This window comes from Camelus dromedarius, chromosome 27 (genome assembly GCF_036321535.1).
Source record: "Camelus dromedarius isolate mCamDro1 chromosome 27, mCamDro1.pat, whole genome shotgun sequence".
NCBI classification, from domain to species: domain Eukaryota; kingdom Metazoa; phylum Chordata; class Mammalia; order Artiodactyla; family Camelidae; genus Camelus; species Camelus dromedarius.
The window spans coordinates 17,251,797-17,276,296 of NC_087462.1; the positions used below are offsets into that span (position 1 = coordinate 17,251,797).

At 39.7% G+C, this 24,500-nt stretch overlaps 1 protein-coding gene across 1 annotated transcript; it reads left to right on the top strand.

Moving 5' to 3' along the window:
- Nucleotides 1-6,208: 6,208 nt before the first annotated feature.
- On the top strand, nucleotides 6,209-24,397 carry RARS1 (arginyl-tRNA synthetase 1). Its single transcript, XM_010980449.3, has 15 exons — nucleotides 6,209-6,287; nucleotides 7,656-7,790; nucleotides 11,163-11,351; nucleotides 12,277-12,385; nucleotides 12,947-13,047; nucleotides 13,470-13,591; nucleotides 14,319-14,439; nucleotides 16,079-16,208; nucleotides 17,215-17,319; nucleotides 18,110-18,288; nucleotides 18,728-18,837; nucleotides 19,478-19,583; nucleotides 20,887-21,059; nucleotides 23,083-23,330; nucleotides 24,170-24,397. Exons 1-15 carry the CDS (start codon nucleotides 6,243-6,245, stop codon nucleotides 24,277-24,279), a joined length of 1,983 nt encoding a protein of 660 aa, XP_010978751.1. The 5' UTR covers nucleotides 6,209-6,242; the 3' UTR covers nucleotides 24,280-24,397.
- The last annotated feature ends 103 nt before the right edge of the window (nucleotides 24,398-24,500 follow it).

Consider the following 24,500-nt stretch of genomic DNA (forward strand, 5'->3'; position numbering starts at 1 on the left):
CTTCCTCTCTCTCTGTTTCTCCCCCACCACCTCACTTTGTCTGTGTTTCCCTGATTCTTGACCAACCCTCTTCCCAGTCATTCCCACCCCTCCCATCCCCAGTGCAGCCAATGGTTTGGTTTTTTTTTTTCCTTTGGTCCACTCGTTTGCTCATTGAGTGAAAAGGACAGCTCAGCTGGAGCCTTCGCCGACAATCCCAGGTCAGCCTTTAACAAACAAGTGGTGAATGTCTCCCTTCCCCCTGACGGTAGCCTGTGCAGCTCTGCTCAGAGTATGTTGTGCTACCAGCCATGTCCGAATCACCTGGGGCAGCTTGTTAAAAACACGGACCCCTGGACCCCTCCCCAACAAGGATGGCCCCAAGACCTGCTTTGATCCACGTTCCCGCTGTCAGTCTTCTGCACGCTGTAGTTTGAGGGACCCAGGGGTATGGTATGAATGAGGCCCAAGCAGAGGCAAAGTGGTGAGGCCCCACGTCCTACTAGAAAGTCCCATTGGGGGCACTAAAATGCATGACCCTCTCCAGGCCCCCAAGGACCACTGAGGGAGGGGTGACGGAGCGAGTAGAGCCCCCTTCTTGACAAGGCAAGTTCTAAGAAGCAGAGCTCTAAGCGCGCTCCTTGTGTGAGGGAAAGGCTCCAGCCAGAGAAGTGTCTCTCCTCGTGTTGCTTTAGCTGAGGGAGAATTTGCGGGGAGGAACAGACCACCTCTGTGGAAGGCAGATGGCCCTCTGTCAGCCATGGCATTGAATTCTCTACAAAAAAACAGTTCACTGGCCAACCACCAATACATCCTGTTGGTTGCCTGGCAAGAAACTGAAGAATAAATAAAGGAATTTCCACTTGAAATCATGAGTATGTCTTCTCCAGAATCTTCAAAAAACAAAAGCTCAGAAATGTGAAATAACCTTCTCAAGGTCACTCAAATAATGCATGGCCAGATCTGGGATGCAAATCCCACCTTTGGACTTGAGAATTTCTATTGTCTTTTAGCTCCAGTTTCTGTTTCCTGGGGTTACCATGTCATGTGGGGCCCTACTTAAGGGGACTTTGAACATTGGGTTTTGAAGAATGAAGTCATGAAATCCTGTGGTTTCTCTGCGTGGGGGTATGGAGAACAGTGAGGGGACCAGGAGACTAGTCTGAAAAGAAACACTCAGTAAACTTCACTGGGTCTGTTTGTCCCATTCACTAAGCCAGTGGTTGCCTTTTTAACTAAATCTTTTGCCATACGCACATTGACAGTCTTGGTGCCTTCTCCCTCCCAAGAAAGCTAACAGGTAAGATCTGTCCAGTGAACTGTCCCTCTGCTAACCAGACTCCAGCCACACCACAGGGCCTTTGCACCTCTGGTTCCTTCTGCCTGATACACTCTTCCACTGTGTCTTCCTCCTGCCTTCTTACAGCCCTCTCTTCATCACTATTCAGATCTCAGCTCAAGCCTCACCCCCTTGGAGAGCCTCTCCACCCTGACCCTGGGCCACCCCATCCACTGACCCTCCCACATGTCACTCTGACACAGTAACCTGCTTTGTTTGCTTCAGAGCACTGTTCCTCTCTGCATGATCTTGTTACATCCCCCTCACCTGCCTCTTCCCTCTAGAACATAAGATCTTAAACGCAGGGACCTTCCTTACTTTGCTTTCTGTTGGATGTGGTGCAGAGTGGGTCCGTAATAAACACCTGCAGAATGGGATAAAAAGTCTGCCCCAGAGGCGTGCGTGGCCTCTTCTCCTTTGTCATTCCTAATCAGGAAGCAAGGAAGGTCCTGAAGGCTGTCATGGGGATGCCAGGATGCAGACACCTCTCCGATCAGGCTCAGCGCACCCTCCCAAACACACACACGCGTCACCCTGCAACATAAAGAAGCAGAAGTGATGGGGATTCCCAGTGCACGTGTGCGCATGCGTGCAAACACACACGTTTACATTCTTTGAGGCGAAGTTCGATTTTTTTTTCACCCTGAAATCAATCCTCCCTTTTAACAATTAGTTTTATTATTTTAATAGCTAATACCTACTGCACAAAGTCCAAAGGGCACTCAAGACTTTGGTAGCAAATCCTTCCACTACCACAGACCCAGGCACTATTCAAAGGTTTACTTATTTTTAACTCATTTAACCTCACAACAGCCCTCTGAGGTAGATAGTATCACGATCATTCCTATTTTACAGTTGAGGAAACTGGCCCAGAGAGGTTAAGTTACTTATCCAACCTCACACAGCTGGTAAGTGGTAGAACTGGGACTAAGCCCAGAGGGTGCTCTTAAGACATCGCCCTACAGTGACAAATAAGTCTCCTTCACACTTCTGTCCCCACCAGCTAGTTCCTTCCCCAAAGATACCCTGTTTATTGACAGTTTCCTCCAAGTCTTTCCAGAGGTAGCCAATGCATATACAATCTTACATGCACATTCTTTTTTTTCCACTTGAAAGTGTAGACTCTAGAAAGCGCCATGCACCTTGCCTTTTTTCACTTAATAAGATATGTGTAAGCTGTTTCATTCTTTTTAACACCCATGTAGTATTCCGCCTGATGGCTGCTGTACCGTAAGTTAATTGAGGGACATTTATGTTGTCGCCATTCTCTTGCTTTTACAGTGTCTCATTGCTCTCTTTGTCCATCCATCCTTTCACACATGTATGACAGTGTCTGTAGATAAATTGCTGCCTACATTTTTAAAGTGCATTGTCAGAGCTCCACGTAAAACTGTAAAAGTGCCTCTTGGTCATTTCTTCTCAGCATGTTTGTCGGCTTCGTTAAGTGGTGTGCAGATTCAAGGAGATAATACACGTTAGGCACTGAGCAGACGTAAGCTGTTAATGAATGAATAGTGGGGAAGTTGTTATATTCTAGGAGAAAGTATATTCTTGTTATATTCTAGATGCTTCTGGAAATAACTGAACTTAAAAGTTTGTCCTACACCACTAATAAGGCTTCCCCCAGGGCACTTGGGACTGAGTACATTCATTTAGGAGAACGTGGTAAGTCACACATTTACAACTAACCATAAATGGACATGAAGCTAATCAGAAGTAAAATGATGTAAGCTTGGAATTATAGTATGTTTTACCACCTGCATTTGCATATTTGAGTTTTTGGTTTTGGTTCTCTGATCAGGCAGATGATGTTGGAACCAGAAGGGCAAGCATCATACCTGTCTTGTACACCATTTTAGCCCAAAGGCCAGAGCAGTCCCTGAGGACAGGGCAGACCCTCAAACAATTGTTCAGGGAATGAATCAGTCTAAGACCAAAGTTCTAATTCCAGTCCTGCTAAGTAACAACACGAACCTGGGAAATTGCCAACCCCCTTGATAAGCTGTCTTGACAACCAATGATTTGATGCAGCATTTCCCAAAGTATAGAAGAAAATGTTAGGGAGTACCTACATGAAGCTTTAAACAATTATAATCATATATTTATTTTGACAGGGCCATCAGACTCATGAATTCACAGCTATATTACTGCTTAGGAAGAGGAGAAGTATTTTAAGTTTTAAAAATGAATCAATTTAAAGAACAAAGATCACATAATTAACACAGTGGCACAAAGAAATGGCAAAAATAGTGATGATGGAAGCATATTTGGTAAAGATTGAGTTAATATATCTAGAATGGTTCTTGGTATCTGTAAGCTATTTCACCCCTTTAACAGCCGTGTAGTATTCCACTGAATGAATGTACCATGAACTAATTGATGGACATTTCTATTGCTAACAGTCTCTTGCTTTTACAAGCAGTAAAATGCCTTAGTATCGAGACCCAGGCTGGTGTGACACTGGGCCCAGATGTTGGACAAGTGGGAATGATGAGGACCAGGGACCGTAGGACCCTGGGTGGCCTCCCCACCAGCTCTGGGAGTCACTCTGTGCTTAGGGCAGTTTGCATTGTGTGCAGGAGGATAAGAACGGGGGCCTGCCCTCACCTAGAGCCTCAGTACGGGAGCTTGGTGCCCCATTCTTGTCAATTTAGAATTTGTTTTCAATTACTATATAATTAATGCACATGGTTAAAAAAAAAATCTCAAGTGCCGCAGAAAGACATAAGATATAAAATAAGACACTCCCAGCCTCTGGAATCTACAATTGATAATTGTTAATCTGGTGGTTTCCTCTTAAATAGTTGACCTTTAGTCCTCATTCAACGTCAGCAGGCAAGATCCGTCCACTCCCTCCCATAAAGATGAGATTGTGACACATACTTTCCCCTTTCTCCTCGGCAACACCAGCTATTTTTTGATAGTTACATCATTATTTTTTGTGTAGTTTAAAACAGGAGTGTCACATTTACATGCTGCTGTGTAGTGATCGTCAGCCTTCCCGTTACGAGTTGATTTGAGAAAGGACACTGAACATATTAGATCAGGCCCCACTCTCATGACCTCTCCTACAATTCAAACAACTTCTGAGGGAAACTCAGCACCAAGCAAAGGAAACTTACTGGGAAGATGGCCCTTTTTCCTGCTTTATTTTGAAGGTGAACACCTGTCTGTCCCTTGATTTATCCATCCACCAACTCATCATCCTTCCCTCCATCCTCCTTAGAGAAATAAAAAGGTGTCACAGGGACATATATTAACACTTGTGTTTGGTTGAAAAATAAAAATAAAGGCAAACTTTAAGAATAAAAAAAAATTAAGTAACTATGATATGAATTATTTGACTTGACAAAGAGAACTGGCTTTGCCAATTAATTAATATGGCAAATATTTCCCATAAATTGGATGAGCTAAATTTGCAGCTCCGCAGTTTTGATGAAAATACATTAAGAGCACTTAAAAAGAAACAGCATGCCAGAAAATCGTTCATTACCGCTATTTAAATTTGTGGCAAGAGCTTTCAGATGTCAACTTTTAAAAAGGCTACACTAGGGTATGCATTTTAAAAATTCTTTTATGAGCCATAGAAGCAAAAAAGTTTAGAGACCATTGCTCTAAGGACTGGGGGCATAGGGAAGAGTCAAAAAGACAGTTAAGGTCCTTGTCTCCTGAGAACTTGCATCCTAGGTTAGCTGTTTAGAATTTTATCTCCAGTGGTACTGAGACAGGAGGGAAGGGGGCGGGGCATGGCCATTAAAAGAGTGACACAGCAGTTAGCAGCAAGATGGTGGAAGGTTCAACTCCCAGGAGACCTTGAGCTTCAATATACGTTCATTGAAATACAGTAGCATGCTAAACACTCCCACAGGTGCTAGGACAGTTTTAAGGCTGACCATAAAAGGTCAAAGGATGGGTGATGGCCCAATTCCTGGGAGTCCCACCTCCTTCCCCAAAGTAGTTAGAATAATCCTGTCACTTGTTAGCATGTGAAGTTACCAAGCTAGCAACACCACGCCTTGTGGCCACTCTCCCTTCTGAGCAATGCAGCCCGGCACTCCTGTCTATGGAGTGTGTAACTATTTTGACTTTAAACCGACCACCCAACCCCCACACCTCATGGCCTTTCTCTTGCCTTCTGAAACAGCCTGCACTCTGTCTATGGAGTATGTATCTCTCTGAATAAATCCACCTTTACTCAACTGTGCCTTCCTCTTGAATTCTTTCCTGCGTGAAGCCAAGGACCCACCCTTGGTGGGGCGCATCCCAGGAACTAAACTGAGACCTGGCCGTCCTCTCACCCCACATTTTTCCTGCATCAGTACCTGCTCAGAGATGTCTTCCCTGATCCAAGTCACTATCTCTTTATCTTCCTGGCACTTTAACTGAGATTGTTATTTACGATTTCATCTAGTATATCTATTCACTCTAAAATGTAACCTCCATGAAAGCGGGGACCTTGTCTGACTTGTTTCCAGCTTGTATTCCAGCTCCTGGAATAGTGCCGACATTACATTAATGTGCATAATAAATGCTATTGAATAAATGAATGGATTTTGTTAGTTTTGTTCCCATTTGACGGAGGAGTGAACTGAAGCCCTTGAGAGACAGAGGCTTTAAGTAAGTGCCTCTGTCCAAGTCAGTTCAGTTACAGAGCAGCTCTGGTCCCATTCCCCTCAAACCCCCTCCCCTCCCCCAACATCAGACTACAAAGGGTACAGCCCCCCAACCTGGCAGAAAATTCCCCGTGGGTTCTCCCCGCAGTGTCTCCTGGATTCCACTAGGGGGCAGCAGAGGCGTTGACACCCAGTCAGCCAGGAGACCGCGGGGCGGGGCGGAGCGGAGCGGGAACGGAAGAGGTTCTGCTTCCGGACGGGGCTTGCGTTTCCGCTTCCTGTGACTTGGTCGCGAAGGCGCTGACGAGAGGATGGACGGGTTAGTTGCTCATTGCTCCGCGCGGCTGCTACAGCAGGTAGGGCCGCATGGGACCGGTGGGAAAGTTTGGAGGGGAGGGACCAGGCCCCAGCTCCCGGCGGGGCAGCGAAGGGGCGGCGGCAGCGAGGCGAGGATCGGCCTGCTCCACGCCGACACGGGCAGCGGTGTCCCGAGACCCGGGCCGGAGCTGCCGCGGAAGCTCATGCCCCACCCCAGGAGCGTTCTCCCGGAGGTGGGAGAGGAAGAACCCGTGGTTCCCAGCCCTGAGTGACACTGTCGTTAAGCGGGGTGGAGGGCCCCCCCCCCCCGCTCTCCCTGGCCTCCCCAAGCCACCATCTCCCGGGGGGCTGGAGCCTGGCGTGTTGAGTACCGCCCCTCGACCAGTGCCAGTCCTCCCCCGAACACACGCGCACTCTCTGGGGACAGGCAGAGAGGAAAGTGGGCTAAAAGCGGGAGCCCTGGGTCCTGTTTGCAGCTCAGCCACCGTTCTCTCCATGATACTGAGCCAGAGGAATCCTGAAAAGCCCGTATGGAGTGGTTCATTATCAGACAGGAGTTTGCCCTCTCGCCTTCAGTATTCGTGGGGAAAGAACTGTCGTAGCTTGTCAGTGACAGTTCCATTACCCTCTAGGCCCCGGCAGGGAGCGGTGGGAGGGGTGATGGGAAAGTAGTTTAAGTACTCTCGTCAAAGAAACTTATTTATGCTCAATCAGTCGCAAGTTGGTCTAGTAAATTGGCAAGTTCTTTACTTTTCTGAGTCATATGGTCTTTGTCAGTATGGGGATGTACCCTCTCACTGGGCTGTGATAAGAATAATAGAGGTAATTTATAAAAAGTGTTTAGCTCAGTGCCTGGAACATAATGTATGCTCATTTATGTCAATATTTTTGGGCTGTAGTTACGTCCAGGTAAACATTCTGACATTTCCAGAGAGGAATCTCTCCTTTAGCAATGCAGTTAGGGTGGAAGCTTTGTTTTCTTTTGAATTGGCATGTCTTTAGTTTCAGGTGTTAGAGTGAAAGTTCTGGTCTAGGACCTAAGACGCCGAAAAGAGAGGGAAAAATGGGAAAATCCTTTTGTCTCAGAAAGGGCAAAACGGGCAGGCACTTGAGCCAAAGAAAGAAACCAGTGATCTGAGGCTTATCTCACTGCATGCTTAACACTCCTGTTCCTCTCCCTCAACACACATGCTTAATTTTTTCTTATTAAAGGTAATATCCTAAAGTTATCAAAAACCTCTAGGAAGAAAATTCACCGATTAAAGGAAAAGTCCATCCCGCCCATCACCTGTGCTATGCCCAGGTGGAGAGGAGGGGAAATGAGGCAGTAAGTTTATGGGACAACATACCACATCACAGGAGCCATCAATCAGGGTGGACTGAGCAAAGTGGCTTTTCTTTCGCAGGAGAAAGAGATTAAGTTTCTGACTGCTGAAATCGATCGGTTGAAAAACTGCAACTGTTTAGAAGCTTCTTCAAGTTTGGAGCAGTTGCGGGAAGAAAATTTAAAATTAAAGTATCGCCTGAATATCCTTCAAAAGGTGGGTCCTCTGAGTTCTGGTTTCATTCTACAATTTGAATTGTTATGTCTTTTTCTAAATGATTGTTATCGAAGATTCTGAAAGTATACCCTGAGGAATTTGGAAAAGGGGTAAAGAAACCCTGTCCTTTTTCCTTGCATTAGACAAGTTAGGACTAAGTTATTGGACAAGTAATGGAGAAGTTGCTGGTGTCCTTCCAGGGCCGTTTGAAATGTTTCATCATGCTACGTGTTTTGGCCAGCTCAGTCTTAAATAATCGCCTCTGTCAGAGTGAAATATTTTCAAATACACCTATAGCCCTTTTCTGCCCTAAATTGGTTTTATTGTACAATTTTATTTTTATATTTTACAATGTCATGTTTGTGATTTTTTTTTTTTACCTAGTATTTCAGAGCGATTTTTTCCATGAAGCTTATGCTGTCCTGTCATTTTTTAATGACTTAATAATCTAACAGCGTTCATCAGTTTTGTCAAAAAGTGGAGCTTGCTTCAGTTGGGGTTTTAATTTTTCAGCCTGCCTTTCAGGTCTGCTAATGACACATCCTAGAGGGTGACCTCACCCCGTAATTGTCCTCCTGTGTGCGTGCTACTTTCAGCCAGGCTGCACTGGCATTATACCATTTTTCCAAAGCTGACCCCATTTATTCATCTGAGGCTCTGCCTGCCCCACTCCCATCAAGTCTGTATTTGCTGTGATCTGTTCTGCTTGAAATAGCTTCATCTTTGAGTCTTCTAAAATCACAAGATTCCTTTTCAGTGGAATTTCCCCCCCAGATGTCTCACCTTTCTGGTTACCTCATTTATTATGCACTCATTTATACTCATTTCCCTAATGTATTTATTTCAATTCACAAGTATTATTAAGTGTCTAATATGTGCCAGAGGCTAAGAGGGGAAAGATACAAAAGGAAGTACAGTGCATTCTAATACATGTTTTCATAATGGAAATTCATTCTAACGTGTAAATAGGAGAATTCTGTCAGTGAAATGTGGTGGGCGCATTGGTTCTCTCGAAGGCACTTCACCCTGCTGAGTAACAGCACTGAACACGAGGTACACAAACGACAGGAGACAGCACACCACAGAAGAATGAAGGACTGTGTGGGATGCCCACTGATCCCCGCCTTCCTCAGGCTCACTTTGGCCTCATGCTCTGACTTAGAACCCCACGTTGGATGGCTGTCTCTGAGGCCTTTTACTGCCGGTTTCATTAACTCAGCAGCTTCAACCCTTCCGTATGCTCCCTCCCATTGAGCTGTCCTTGTTTTCCTTTTTCAAGATTAACTCTTATATTTATTTAGTACTTACTAAGAATTAGATATTTCTCAACAGTGGCAATGTTAAGATTGCTATATGATGGTACTCTTGTTACAGAATCGTAGATTTTGAATGATCTGCTTCTGATGCTAATTTTCTCATAAACTTTTTTTAAAAGGTAATTTTTTACATAATGTAAAGTGTTTCAGATTGCTTATATTGCGTTATAGCAGAGGTGCTTTTACCATATGTAATATTTTTAACCTCATGGAACTTACCATTTTGAGGGAGAAAAGACGTGCACATATGAAACAGTTTGGGGGAAAGTGTTTAATAATAATCAAATACTCAGTTGCATGGTGCAGAAATCAAGTACATTGGATTCATATGTTTGTGTGTACATATGTACACACAAAAACACACACATCCATACGTATGTGCTGGTACCCCTTCCCTTTGAAAATACAAAGATTGAGATTTATCTGTAATAGGTTTTAGGTCTTGGGAACATATCTAAATAACTTTAGTATTTGTTACTAGAAGTCTTTAGATTGTGAAAAGCGTATCTTCCTCTTTTCTGAGTGTGTCACTACAGGGAGTCAATTATTGATTAACTAAAAAACCAGTTTTTTTAGTGAGTTTAAGAATAGTAGAATTTCTTGCGTATGGCAGAGAGGGTGATGAGGAAGCACAGAGCTTGAGTTCTCCGCTCCAGCAGTACTGAGCTTGAATCCTGACCTTGCCGGTTAGCCTTTGTTATGCTTGGCGAGTTACTTAATCTCTGGCCCACATGGAAATGGTAATGGTCACAAACTCAGTTTCTGTTGTGTAGACGAAGTAAGATAATGCACATAAATAAAGCACTTGTTCTTTTTTTTTTTTTAATTGAACTATAATCAATTTACAGTGTTGTGTTAATTTCTGGTGTACAGCATAGTGATTCATTTATACACACACACACACACACACACACATATATATATATATATATATATATATATATATATATATATATATACCCCTTTTCATATTCTTTTTCATGATAGGCCATTACAGGGTATTGAATATAGTTCCCTGTGCTATCCAGTAGGACCTTGTTGTTTTGACTTAGTTCTTGACACTCAGTAGTACTCAGTTCATTCAGTACTACTCAGGTAATAGCTTTCGTTGTTGTTGCCATTCATAGAGCACATCGTTGACATTTGACCAATTTAAAATTGTGATTATTGTGCGGGTAGCATTTTCATTTGTGTTCTATTAAGAGCGTATGTGCTCAGTCATCATTTCTTGACCTGCTACGTGGCAGGTACAATGGTAGGTGCCAGGGATAGAGCCGAGAATAAGACGCTTTCCTTGCAATCAGAAGCCTAGTGGTAGACACAGATAATTCAGAGAAGACATGAAAAGTGCAGTAATAGAGGTAATTGGACACCATCTTAAGTGAATATGCTACACTTCAAAGAAACAGGAATAGGTAGGATGGTCCAACATGAGATTATTTAGCAGTGAGACAAAACAACCTGTTATTCTAATATATTAGTATTAACAGTATTTTTGACCTGTGTCATACATTTTATTTCTATTTATTTATTTTGGGGGGGGTATGTAATTAGGTCTATTTATAGAGGCGGTACTGGGGATTGAACCCAGGACCCTGCGTATGCTAAGCATGCGCTCCACCACTTGAACTATACCCTCCCCCTTCATACATTTTAACGGAGAGAATATGTTTCTATTGCTTTTGTCCATAGAGCTTTCACTTCCAGCAGTTGCTATGAAGTTATTTAGGATTGATTTTATACTGTTTTCTCAGTGCTTTAGAGAAGTTGGGAATATTCAGTCAGCCCTTTTTACTCCCTGGTCCCGGTTTCTATTCTGATAAAAAGTAACTGTAGAAAGTACTTGGAGGCATTTCACACTTATGTCTTAGATGCTGTGGGATAGACTTGCCCTGTTGTGTTTCTCAGCATATCCCAGATATGAGAGTGGTACACTATGAGTGTGTGTTAGTTATCTTTTGGTTCTTCTCAAGACATTTGAAAGTTTCTTGAAATATTTGGGGAATTTTTGTGTGATAATTTAGAATTTATTAACATTTCCATTCTTTTCTTACAGAGTCTTCAAGCAGAAAGGAGCAGACCAACTAAAAATATGATTAACATCAATAGTTGCTTACAAGAGGTCTTTGGTTGTGCCATTAAGGCTGCCTATCCAGACTTGGAAAATCCTCCCCTAATAGTGACACCAAGTCAACAGCCCAAGTTTGGGGACTATCAGTGTAACAGTGCTATGGGCATCTCTCAGGTGACTGTGGTATTATTATTGGTGTTATATCATTATTAGCATCATTATTACCAGCATTCTTGGTGATTTGATTTTCTTAAGCATTGTAAGTATTACCGTTTACATAAATAATAGCAAATTGTTGTATCCTCCGTGAAAACATTTTCCACAGTTCTGAAAAACTTGAGAAAAGGGAACGTGTGTTTTTAATTTTTAAAAAGCACGAATTTGAATATTTAAATTATGTATAATATATTCTCAATATTTAAGGGTAATAGTTGGTATTGTTCTGTTTTAGCACTTCCCTCCTTTTGTGTCCCGGATTGCTGTGTTACTATCGAGGGATTAAAAGTTAGCCATTTAGAACCAGCATTTCCATCAGATATTTGATGGAGATGGGTCTTTGAGGTGGGCTTGTGTATTTCATGTTCAGTCAGAGGAGTTCCTCATTTTTGATAGCTATATTGTCTAGTATGTTTGTTTATTGCCCCTGGTTTGGGACTTTTTGCTTTCTTTTCATCGCTGAATTGAAAGGGTTAATCTAAAGAGACCAGATATTTTCTAAATAATTTTTTTGTGTCTGCATTGGGGTTAAGTTTATAAGGGTGCTATTTATTTCTCAAGTCAGAATTACTTTATGATTTGAAAATCAGAATTGTAAATACCCCAGAAACAGGCATTATAACTAAAGACTTTGAAAGTCTTCATTAAAAAGTTCTAGGTGGTTGTGACAACTCATTTTCAAATGGAGACCCTGTGCTTTTGGCACTTGTGTATTCTTCCTGGCGCTGTGGATTCTTGATGCTTTATCCTTCACAAGGTCACTGGTCTCTTCTTCTGCCTTTTGATGGGTTTTATGTCAGATGCATCTCTTGCTTTGCCAGATGTGCGTTTCCAAGTAACTTGCTGAAACCTGTTGTATAATGAATCGTTTTATGTGTTATAGATGCTCAGAACCAAGGAACAGAAAGTGAATCCAAGAGAAATTGCTGAAAACATTATCAAACACCTCCCAGACAATGAGTATATGGACAAAGTTGAAATTGCTGGTCCTGGTATGACATACTGTTATCTTCCTTAAGTGGTTGTATTAATGCTGAGTCATTTTGATATAGGAGAAGAAAACCATTTAAAATATGAGCATAGTGTGAAAACTTGTATACTGAACAAGATCGTAAAAGCACTGTGGACTGAGAGTTAGGAATCTGAGTGAGATTTTAGTCTAGACTTAGCCACCTGGTCTTGAATGAGTTACTTTATCTCCCCGTGACTCAGTTTTTCATCAGCAAAAAGGAGATAATGACAGATATTCTGTGGTGAAAAGGTCACTTATTTTCTGTTAAGAGGTGAACAGATCATTTTCTAAGAGAGAAGGGGTCCTGAATTAAGTAGGAAGTTTTCAGGAGAGTGGCAAAGGTTTGAAATAGATGCTGAAACAGGAAGCTTACAGGAGAACTGAAGCCAGTGTCCCAAGTGGTGTGGGAAACCTGAAAAGTTTTGCCAGAGCCAGATTAGGACTCTGGAGCCAACATAAGTGAAATTGAGAAAGTCTTTGGGAGTGAGCAGTCCTCAAGATTGGAGGCTGCCTGATTTTTTTTCTCTTCTCTGTTTTTTAGGTTTTATTAATGTTCACTTAAGAAAGAGCTTTGTATCAGAACAGTTGACCAATCTCTTGGTGAATGGTGTTCAACTGCCTGCCATTGGAGAGAACAAAAAGGTACACGTACAATTTTCTGTTGCTAGAATAATACATTAGAATGGTGTTAGCTGTAACGAGGCATGGCTTTCCCTTTTTATATTGAGATTTAATCGTTAATGTTTTGATATCATGAACATAGCCGTGAAGTAGCCTTTCCCCTGGGTCTTCCTTCCTGTGTGATTTTTCTTTTCATTTCATTCCATGAGTTCCCCTGATACTTATAAATTCTCTCTGAAAAAGGGAATAGATAACTTGTTTAAATGGATTTGATTCTTTGTCAGTGAATAATGGACAAGTTTTATCAGAAAGCCTAACACAGTTGGAATTACAGTCCAAGCTACTGTTTGTCTTGAGTTTATTGTTTAATTTTATTAATGAATGTGTTAACAGGATAAAATATTTATACCCCTTAAAAAAAATCTTTTTATTATCTATCCCAGGTTATAGTTGACTTTTCTTCTCCCAACATAGCTAAAGAGATGCACGTGGGCCATCTCAGGTCCACCATCATAGGAGAGAGCATGTCCCGCCTCTTTGAGTTTGCAGGCTATAACGTGCTACGGTATGTACTCTTGCCTTTCTTTGGAGAGTCTGTAGAAGAGGGAAAATGTCACTTGAGAAAGAATCTTTGACTAAGTCAGTGATTCATAAGCGTGGTTCTGCTTCATAATTACCCATTAGGCATTTAAATTATGTCCTTGGCCCCTCCTCTGGATTAATGACTCTTTGACTTGTTGGAGGGTGATGTGGAACCAGGGGGAAAGCTTCCCCATTTGTTCCACAAATATTTCTTGAGTGCCTTCTGTACTAGGGGTATATATTCTAGTGGGAGAGGGAAGCAAAAGACAGATTGTGCTGGGCTTGGTAGGCCAGGGTAGGAAATTGGGATTTTATTCTTAAGTGCAATGGGAAGCTATTGGAGAGTATTAGTTAGCAGGGCATGTAATCTAATTAAAGATAACTCTAGTTTCTATGAAGCTCAGGCAAAGAAAGGAGAACTATAGTAATGAATTAGAAAACTGTTTTAATAATCCAGTTAAGAGATGACCTGGTGGTTTGAGATTAGATGAAAGCAGTGAGGAGTGAGAGATGGTTGGATTGACATTTTGAATAATGTCTCCATTGACATTTGAGAACTATTGTCTAAATTACACTAAGATAATTTATAAGACACTACTAAATGTGATGTACTGACACTTAAATGTTAGTGGTTCCTAATGGAATGTAATTCTTCTACTCTAACCATGTTTATTATTTTTAAGTGATTTTATGTTTTGTGTTTTGTATAGACTAAACCACATAGGAGATTGGGGGACCCAGTTTGGCATGCTTATTGCTCACCTGCAAGATAAATTTCCAGATTACCTGACAGTTTCACCTCCTATTGGGGATCTCCAGGCTTTTTATAAGGTTTGATGCCATTTATTGTTCTATTATTTGTATGTTTATCATTTATCATAATTATTCATTTTCCTCAGGGAGTTTAAAATGATATTTGAAGCTACTATGGGGTTAAATAAAAGTCACTTAACTCCCTGTCCCTTAACACGTCATGTTTGCTTTCTTTATTGGTGTATGTTAGACATTTAATTCTATCACATCGCCTAGTCTTGAGTGAACTTAGGAGTTTGTTCATCAGAATACATTTTAGTATTTAAAAGTTCTTGATGCTGTTGTTACCCTGATTTTTATAGTTTGAAAGCATTATTAAGTATATATAAATAGTTTTGAAAAGACAAATTTTACCATTAACAGTAATTTAAAATCAGTCACTGTGGTAAATATTCTTTGACTCCTTTACTCCTTATACAAATGTTTATATCGTTTGTGGTTACAGGGTCATCATTCTTGTACTGTGCCCACCTAACATTGTATTGAACTCTGTCATGTTACTGTGTGACTGCACACTGGCTCGGCTGTGTGGGCTGAAGTTTACATTGCACCCTGTTGGATTCTCCCCGCACCGTTTCTGGGGAGCTTTAGTCTATTCTGTAAATGACTTCACACATGTAGGTTTTTTTCTTTTTAAAAGTATTTTCCTTTGATAGTCAGCGTCCCAAGAACTTTGAGGGGGTTTTGTTTCGTTGTTTTGGGGTTTTTGGAGTTTTTTTGAATTTTTGGTATGTATTTTCTAATTAAAAAAATGGAAAATTGTTTATTGGTATCAGATGGGTGAGGTAACTAATGTTATAATCTGTTGGAATTCTGTGCACGGAATATAATGCAAATCTATTAATGCAGTCTATTAATGTATGATATTGTGCATCTATTAATATATATTAATTATATATATTATATACTAGTAGTATATTAACAGTAATATACATCTATTAACATATTAAAATGTTTATAACACATTGTTAAATTTTAAAACCAAGGTAAAAGAAAAGCCGTATATTTCCAGTTTTCATTAAAACATAGATGTGAGTTTGCAAAGAAATGTCTAGAATTTATATCAAAATGTTATTGCTGGTTTTGGAGTGGGATTAACAATAATTTAATTTTCAGTAAGCATGTGTTGCTTTCAAAATAGAAAACTACATCAGAAATTGACAAAACATTGTCAACTGACTGTACTACGATACAAAACAGAAAACAATTAAAACAGTTTTATTTTTCATTAAAAAAAAATTGCTCATCCAGAACCACATCCGAAATGGTAATTAGAGCCCAGAAAATTCAGCCCATCTGTTAGCTGTTCATTATTACTCCTCTGGAACAAGCATATTTGTGAAATAGGCTTCTGTGAATTGGAAAGGTAGAGTTAGTATTGTGAAAATTTCATATTTTCAAGAAACATTATTTCGGAAGAAGTAATAGGGTTTTGGAGGGCACATTCTTAGCAATACTCTTGATTGTTGAGATAGAGCACTTGTTCTGTTGTTCTGATGTTCTAAACTTTTACTTCCTGACTCTGGTTTTTTGGGGGGCTTGGTCTGGGCTTTTGTTTTTTGGGTGTTTTTTGTTTTTGTTTGAGAAATGAACAAATTTTTTAATCTAGTAATATGGGGCTGACTCTTTACAAACCTTACCTTCTTTTTAAATGCAGGAATCCAAGAAGAGATTTGATACTGAGGAGGAATTTAAGAAGCGAGCGTATCAGTGTGTAGTTTTGCTCCAGAGTAAAAACCCAGACATCATGAAAGCTTGGAACCTTATCTGTGATGTCTCCCGCCAAGGTGAGCTTCTGGGCTTTGTTCATTCATCCATCAAATAACTACTACATATAGTTTCTTGAGTATTCATAATTGACCTTGAATGACTTGTTAAATTTCAGGGAGTAGCAGATTTTTTTTTCCTTAAATATTTTCTGAAATTGTAACTATAAAAAAAGTTTATAAAGATAGTCAGGTGCAAAATTTAACTTTCTTAAAAGCCAGGAAAATTTAGTTAAGAAAGAAAGTAGAAAAGAAAGAGAAAAGGTGCTATTCACAGTAGCATCCAGAGCTTTAAAATACTTAGGAATAAGTCCATCCAGAAATGTGTAGGGCTAAAATGAGGGGAAGTAGGCAACAGGATGCAATCGAATGTTTAAGTTGAGTGTCATGCAGAGTCCTGTGGTTCTCCACATTTATTTGTCATCGTAAGACAATTCTCAGTTTTCAGACTGGACAATGTAATTTGAGGGGTCACTTTGAACGATAAATGGACAAGAATAGGCAGTTGATCTTTGGAAAAGGCAAACGATGGCTGTTTTGCTGCACTTGGCAGTAGAATGTGTACAGTGCACCTGTAGGTAATCGTGTGTCACTAATGCCTGGCTAGACAGACCAATAAACAGTACAAATTAGGGAAAACCATAAGAAAATTCAGGAAACATTTGATCTACAGATAGAAAAGGCTTTTCTTTTTTCCTTCTCATTTACAGTTTCTAAGAGTAATTTTTTTTTTAATTACACAAGAGGTATTTGCTCCTTGTAGGAAAAAAATAAATGTAGACAGGAAAAAAGGAAATAAATTATCTGTATTCCCACCCACTGTTAATAATTTTGATATGTATCTTGTTATATTCTTTCCACAATTTCGAAATGGCAGTATGTATAATATTCTGTATCATATGTTTTAGTGTAATTAATTTCCTTCCAAATGTTTCAGTTAAGTAATAAACTTTTTTTAAGATAAGATGCATGTTTCATATTTGTTTAAATTATACATTTTCTTTATTTGGTAACTTTTTCCCCCTAGAATTTAATAAGATCTATGAGGCATTGGACATCTCTTTAATAGAGAGGGGAGAATCTTTCTATCAAGACAGGATGAATGATGTTGTAAAAGAATTTGAAGATAGAGGTAAGCACTCTGCCTTTTTTTTTTAACTGTATCGTACACATTTTCAAACAAGCAAAAGCTGGAGGGAATATTACAGTGACCCCCCCAACTGCATGCGCTTGTTACCCAGGTTAAATAGATAGAGGCCAACTTTATTATGTCTGTACCTTCCTATATACACTGCTTACATCGAATGTTTTCATCTGTAACTGTTTTGGTTTGTCTCTGAAACAACAGGCCCTTCATCCCACCCTCAAATCACTTCATGACAATTAATAGTTTCTTAGTATCATTAAATAATGAGTCGGAGTTCAAATTTCCTAAGTTGATTGATACTCTTTTTCAGTCATGAGTATTTGTTTTAAAAGTCTTTACATTACGTTTGTTTAATACATATTTTATGTTCTGCAACTCAGGTTTCTCTCCCTACTTTCACTCCCTTTTCTTGTTTATTGAGAAACAAACAGAAAGAGTCCAGTTGGGACGCCAATAAAAAACATGAACTCTTTCTTTCTCTTGGAATTGCTGCCGTAGCAAGTTGAACTCTGCCTCAGGCGGTGTGAGTTCCTCTGGTTGAATAGCATGCTTGATTATTTTCTTTATCAATTTTCAGAATAATAAATGAGTTTCTTAACATCTTCCAGGTGTGACAACTATGTTGTTTTAGCATTATTATAAATGTGGTTTAATATCGTTTATATTTTTAAGTTATTTGCCTTTATTTGTTATTTACCTAATACTCAGATTGTCCCATTTTGACGTTACTATAAATGAGGTTTAATATATAAAGTTTTCTTTTTTTCCCATCTAGGATTTGTGCAAGTGGATGATGGCAGAAAGGTTGTGTTTGTTCCAGGATGTTCCGTACCTCTAACCGTAGTAAAATCAGATGGAGGTTATACCTATGACACATCTGACCTGGCTGCTATTAAACAAAGACTATTTGAGGAGAAAGCAGATATGATTATTTATGTGGTGGACAGTGGACAGGTGAGTTTGTAGATTTGTATATGTTCTACATTGTCTGATTGGAGGTGAGACAGTATGGTGAGCCATTTGGCACTAGACGACCCTACAAATTTGTTTCGTTGTTGTTGTTGTTGTTTTTTTTTTTTTTTTTTAATTTAATGGAGGTACTGGGGATTGAAAACCTCCCCCTCACAACACACACACACACCCTATAAATTTTATAAGAGAAAGAATAGGGTTTGGATTTGGCCAAACTTGAATACTTCCAGCTTTCCAGCTTGCCTCCATAAACTGGAAAAGGTGTTACTTTTCTCATTTATAAGGAATAAAAAAGAGCTTTTGTAACTGTACTTACAAGGTTTGTAAGTTGAATTTTATCTTTTTTCCTAAGCAGAACTTTGAATCATTTTTTTAAATTAGCAAGTTTAGCAAGTAACTTTCTCTTTCTGTTTCTTTGTAGTCTTTACACTTTCAGACAATATTTGGTGCCGCTCAGATGATTGGTTGGTATGATCCTGAGGTGACTCGAGTGTTTCACGCTGGATTTGGTGTGGTGCTAGGGGAAGACAAGTAAGTCTGGCAACTCTAAAGATGGTAATGACATGCCTGACCCCCAGATTTTTTTTTTGAAAGAGGCTATATTTCATTTGATACAATTTTCTTTGGTCTACATATGCTGTAATGGTGTACCCAGCTGAGTCTTTTGTACCTGTGTCTTATCACTGTCAGAGAATGTAGCCTTTTAGGGAGAATGTAGAGAAATTTTTAACATACTACATTTAATAGTGTCTTAGGGTCGCTTAGTGTTTTGATCACCGTATCTCTTAAAATCTGTGGCATTTTAGATTTGGTGACATAGCCTTAAACACTGCCATCACACAAATACAGGTAATGTTTCTGAAAACCGCATGAAGTAGCTCAAGATGCTGTGTGTGTTCAGGGAAATGAACAAATTAACAAATGTCCTCCTCCTTTCCCTTTGAGGGAACTTACTGAAGGTGAACATGTAGAGAATGCTGTTAGGAGCCTAAAGCACAGAACGCTTTGAGAGTTGAGGGCTACAGATGAAAGACACTTGAAAGTGCCTGCTTTCTTTTTTCATCCTCCCTGGTTGTCTGCTAAATAAAGCAGTGTCAAACCTTCATTTTCAAAGATGTCTAAGTTGGAAGCTCTGTTTCGAAATTTAATTGAAATGGTTTAATTTTATTAGGAAGAAGTTTAAAACACGATCAGGTGAAACAGTGCGCCTCATAGACCTTCTGGAAGAAGGACTAAAACGCTCCATGGACAAGTTGAAGGAAAAGGAAAGAGACAAGGTAGTCCAAGGACTTACTTGTGTATTGTGTACCACGCCTTGTTGTGTGGTTTTTCATTGTTGTTTTTATTGCGAGACCTGGGAAGGAGTAAAGGTGGTCAGTCCAATTATGACAGGCTTATATTACTCAGATTCTTTTGCACAGTTTGTTTCATGAATTGTTGAGTATTTATTGTGAAAGCAGTTCTTGGCTATCATTACAAAAACCACGGCCTCTTCCTCCTTTATTAATGTGGCATAGTTACCTCAGTTCACCTGTCACTGCTTTGAACCAGCGATGGGAGAATTTTTCACTCCCGAGTTTCCCTCTTCTTGATGATTGTGTCCTCGCTTTTTTGGCAAGCCCACATTCTCAACTCTGCCTTCTTACCTCAGTTAAAACCACTTTTTACTGCTTGGGGTTTGTCTGCCCCCCACCCCCCACCCCAGCCACCACACAGTGATTTGGCATAATGCCCCCCCCGGGAGAAGCCAGGTGGGCGTGGAGCTCAGACGTGTCTGTGCTCCCAGACGTTGTAGCCCCTCAGTCTCTGCCTGTGTTGGTGCTCTTTGGTGGCTTCAAAGTGTTGTTTCATACGATTTCTTCAGCTTTTAAATGGTTGCTGGTGGTGGAAGGGTTAGTCTACTTCAAGCTACTGCATCATGTCCAGCACAGAAGTCCTTACCTACTTACTGTGGCCTAATAGTGCTTCAGAACACATGACCAGATTTAGCAAAACAGTATATATGATTTCTTCCTCCAACTCTTGAAACCCTGTTTTGATTCCAATTAATTACCTCACCCTAATTTTCTGTTTTTATTTTACTGTGTTTCCTGGAAGCTACCTCAGAATCTTTATGGAACGAAGCAGACAGAAACTAATAATTGGTGCTTTCAGTCTCACATCTGCTGAATAAATACACTGGGGAAAAAGTGTTCAAGCTGACACGTCATTGAGGGGGGAGGGTATAGTTCAGTGGTACAGTGTGTACTTAGCATGCACGAAGTCCTGGGTTCAATCCCCAGTACCTCCATCAAAATTAAAAAAAAAAAAATTGCCCCCTCCCCCCACAAAAGATGACATGTCATAATTTACAAATCAGGTTTCTTGTGGAAACATTCTTTGTTACGCAGAGCTGATAAATTGTATTTTCATTATTCTCTTTGTAGATTGGTCCACATTTTTCTACCTCAGTGTCGATGTTGACTAAGGTTTACTGGTTAAAGAGCACCATTAGATGTTCCTTACCGCCAGCTTTTGCCTGTGAGACAGCAGGGCAAAGCAGTGATCAGTTAACTTACGAGTTACGTGTTTTTCCCAAAGGTCTTAACCACGGAGGAACTGAAAGCTGCTCAGACATCTGTTGCTTATGGCTGCATCAAATATGCTGATCTTTCCCATAACCGGTTGAATGACTACATCTTCTCCTTTGACAAAATGCTGGATGACAGAGGAAATACAGCCGCTTACTTGCTGTACGCCTTCACCAGAATAAGGTGATTGTGGGGACAGCGTTGTTTTTATTTTTAATCAAAGGATGATAACTTCTAGTCTTAATCAGTTATGTCTTTTTTTTGGTGGGGGGGTAACTAGGTTTATTTATTTTAGTTTTACTATTATTATTTTTACATTCATAGAACTGTCTAACCAATAACAGAATACATATTCAAGTGGACACAGAACATCCACCAAGATAGTGCATATCTTGGGGTACAAAAAACTGAAAAATTCAAAATACTTGAAATCACACAAAGTTTGTTCTTTCATCATAATAAATTAAACTAGAACTTAATAGCAAAGTTTATAGGTGACCATCTAAACAGTTGAAAATTAAACACTGTGCTTCTAAACAATCCATGGTCATGGTCAAAGAAGTAGTCCTGGAGTAATTAAAGCAATATTTTGAACTGAGCAAAAATAAAAATACAGTTTATCAAAATTTGTCAGATGTGTAGTTAAAGTAGTTCGTAGAGAAGAATTCACAGTATGAACTATTTAAAAATTAGAAAAGGAAGATCTCAAATCAGTAATCTAAGTTCCCATCTTAAGCAACTAAAAAAAAGAAAAGAAAAATGCACCCAAACAAGGAGAAGAAAGAATGTAAAAAAGGGCAGAAATCAATGAAATTTTAAAGCAGAAAAACAATAAAATCAGACAAAAGCTCTTTTTTTTTTTTTTAAGATCAATAAAGTTGATACATCTTTATCAAGACAAAAAAATGTAATTTACTAATCAGGAATGAAAACAGGCAGCATTACAGAGCTCACAAGTGTTTGTTAAAAGGGTGGTAAAGGGCTCTGTTCTGTAGAACATGCATTCTGTGACTTAGTTGAAACTGACTTATTCCTCAGAAACCACAAGCACCAAAACTCACCCAACATGACATAGATAACCCACTGTCTTTTGTTATAATTACTAATTATAATATAAATTAAATTATAATTAAATTATAAATAAATTTACATCTTAAAACTTCTCGAAAAAGAAGTTTCCATTTTCTACCTTCCATGTAAATTTTAAGATACACATTACAGTTCTGATGTATCTATTGACTTTTCTTCTGTTGACTATAGTAACTCTTTAGTAAAACAGATACAAATAGCATGCTGAAAATACAGATGTATGCTTGTATACACACACACAAAAAAAGGAAGGCGCCTCCAGGTCCAGACAGATACACTGGTGAATTCTACCAAACACATTAAGGAGAAATAATACCAATTCTAGACAGTCTTCTCTAGCCGACAGAGAAATGAACAGTTCTTGTATTATGAGGCAGGTATTAATCTGAAAGGAAAACCAGACAAAGATAATACCAAAAAAAATCCCTCATGTACATAAACACAAAAACTCAACAAAATATTAGCAGAGCAAATCTCGCAGTATGTAAAAATAATACATGATTATCAAACAAGATTTTTCCAGGGAGTCTAAGCCTGATTCAATATTTGCAGATCAGTCAATTTTATCTACCATATTAACAACCTGAAAAAAAAATGCTCATGTCAATCGATGCAGAAAAATCATTTAACAAAATATAGCATCATTCATGATAAAAATTTTCAGCCAACTGAGAATAGAAGGGAGCTTCCTTAAGCCTATAAAGAACATCCACAAAAAAAATCTAGAGGTAGCGACATTCTTACTGTTTCTAAAATTACTATGGGAAGGCAGGTGAACTAGAATTGTCAAAATGGTAGGATAAATTTGGGGAGTTAGAGTCCTCTTACTACCAGATTTTAAGACTTAACGCACTGATCATGACCTTGTATTTTTATTGTAATACTTTTATTGTGGTATGGTTCCTGTACAGTAAGCAACACAAACTTCAGACATTACTACTTTGTTTTAAATGGAGGTACTGGGGATTGAACCCAGGCCCCTGTGCATACTAAGCACATGCACAACCATTGAGCTATAACTATAACCTCCCCCCTCTGTCAGTCATTTCTTGTTACATGTTTTCAATGGAGAAGAGCATAGCAAAGGGGAATTGATGGCTGTTGCCTAATATTTCAGGTCTATTGCACGTCTGGCCAGTATTGATGAAGAAATGCTCCGGAAAGCTGCCCGAGAGACCAAGATCATTTTGGACCACGAGAAGGAGTGGAAGCTAGGCCGGTGCATTTTGCGGTTCCCTGAGGTCCTGCAGAAGATTTTAGATGACTTACTTCTCCACACACTCTGTGATTATATCTATGAGTTGGCAACTACTTTCACAGAATTCTACGATAGCTGCTATTGTGTGGAGAAGGATCGACAAACTGGTAAGTGGCTCATCCAGTAGTCATACTGGGGATTGGGCACCGACGTGTCATTTATTTGCGTTGAATGTGGGTGACTTTCAGTTTGTTTTATTTATGGAAACACCCTCCCCCTACATTTCCTCCCAACGATTACCCAGTAATCCATATCATATATGACACACGAAATTGAGCTAGCGCTAATAAAAGCCTAAATGGAGTTCTTCCCATTCTGGAACAGACCAGTTTTCCCACCCTTGGGCACGTGGGCTGGAATTAAAGGTGCCATAGAAAATTGGAAGGCCCCTAGTAACAGGATGTTTCTGACAGAAGCAGTGTGACTGAGGGTCCCAGAGTGAGTCTTTGGGGTTCTTGATAATGAAAACTACCCTTGGGGGGAAAAATACCTTTGCTTAGGCTTTTTGCTCTCTCATGTTACATAGTTAATGAAGTAGGCTGAATTAATGTGTTACAGGGCAAGCAGGCGTTTTAGTCATGCCTAAGGACTAAAACATCGTTAGGGAAAAATCTGACCATTATGGTGTTAAAGTTCATAGTTAGTTTAGACCATGAGGCTTAGGAAAGAACTCCAAATTTCAAAACGAAAGATAAAATTATAATCTAATCAGTGCATGCCTTGTATTTCTTTTATTATCAGTTAAAAACAGATTTCCTGAACTGAACACCTTTATCTCTTAGATGGTCTCTCCTCATAGTTTAAGGTAAAGATGATTCTAGTTAAAGCCCCAAACATCTCTGAGTAGGGCTGTCCCTTCTCAGTGAATTCCAGAAGTAACACATAACTTAATAGCGATTTGCAAAGAGAAAAATTAACTACCGCCTTCTGGTTTCTGTCTTGTCAGGAGAAGTCCTGAAGGTGAACACATGGCGTTTGCTGCTGTGTGAAGCAGTGGCTGCTGTCATGGCCAAGGGCTTCGATATCCTGGGGATAAAGCCTGTCCAGAGAATGTGATCCTCCTTAGGTTTGAACACTGTGTGTTTTTACCGAAGTGGCCACTGGCATTGTTAGCTTTTTTACAATCATGTGAATACAAAAAAAAGTAAAAGAAATTTGTCAACTACCAACAGAACATTTGGTTCTTTATCTCTAACAACTAGACGTCTGAAAAGAAAAATACCCTAATTTTTAATTAAATAAGGAATCCCATTTATATCAGGGCCTACTGTGGTCCC

Bases quoted from the DNA above. Each gene is read 5' to 3' on its own strand.
- RARS1 (XM_010980449.3), top strand. From the start codon at position 6,243: ATGGACGGGTTAGTTGCTCATTGCTCCGCGCGGCTGCTACAGCAG. The intron at 19,584-20,886 runs GTAGTCCAAGGA...TTTTTCCCAAAG, and splicing joins AGGAAAAGGAAAGAGACAAG to GTCTTAACCACGGAGGAACT. The intron at 23,331-24,169 runs GTAAGTGGCTCA...CTGTCTTGTCAG, and splicing joins GGAGAAGGATCGACAAACTG to GAGAAGTCCTGAAGGTGAAC.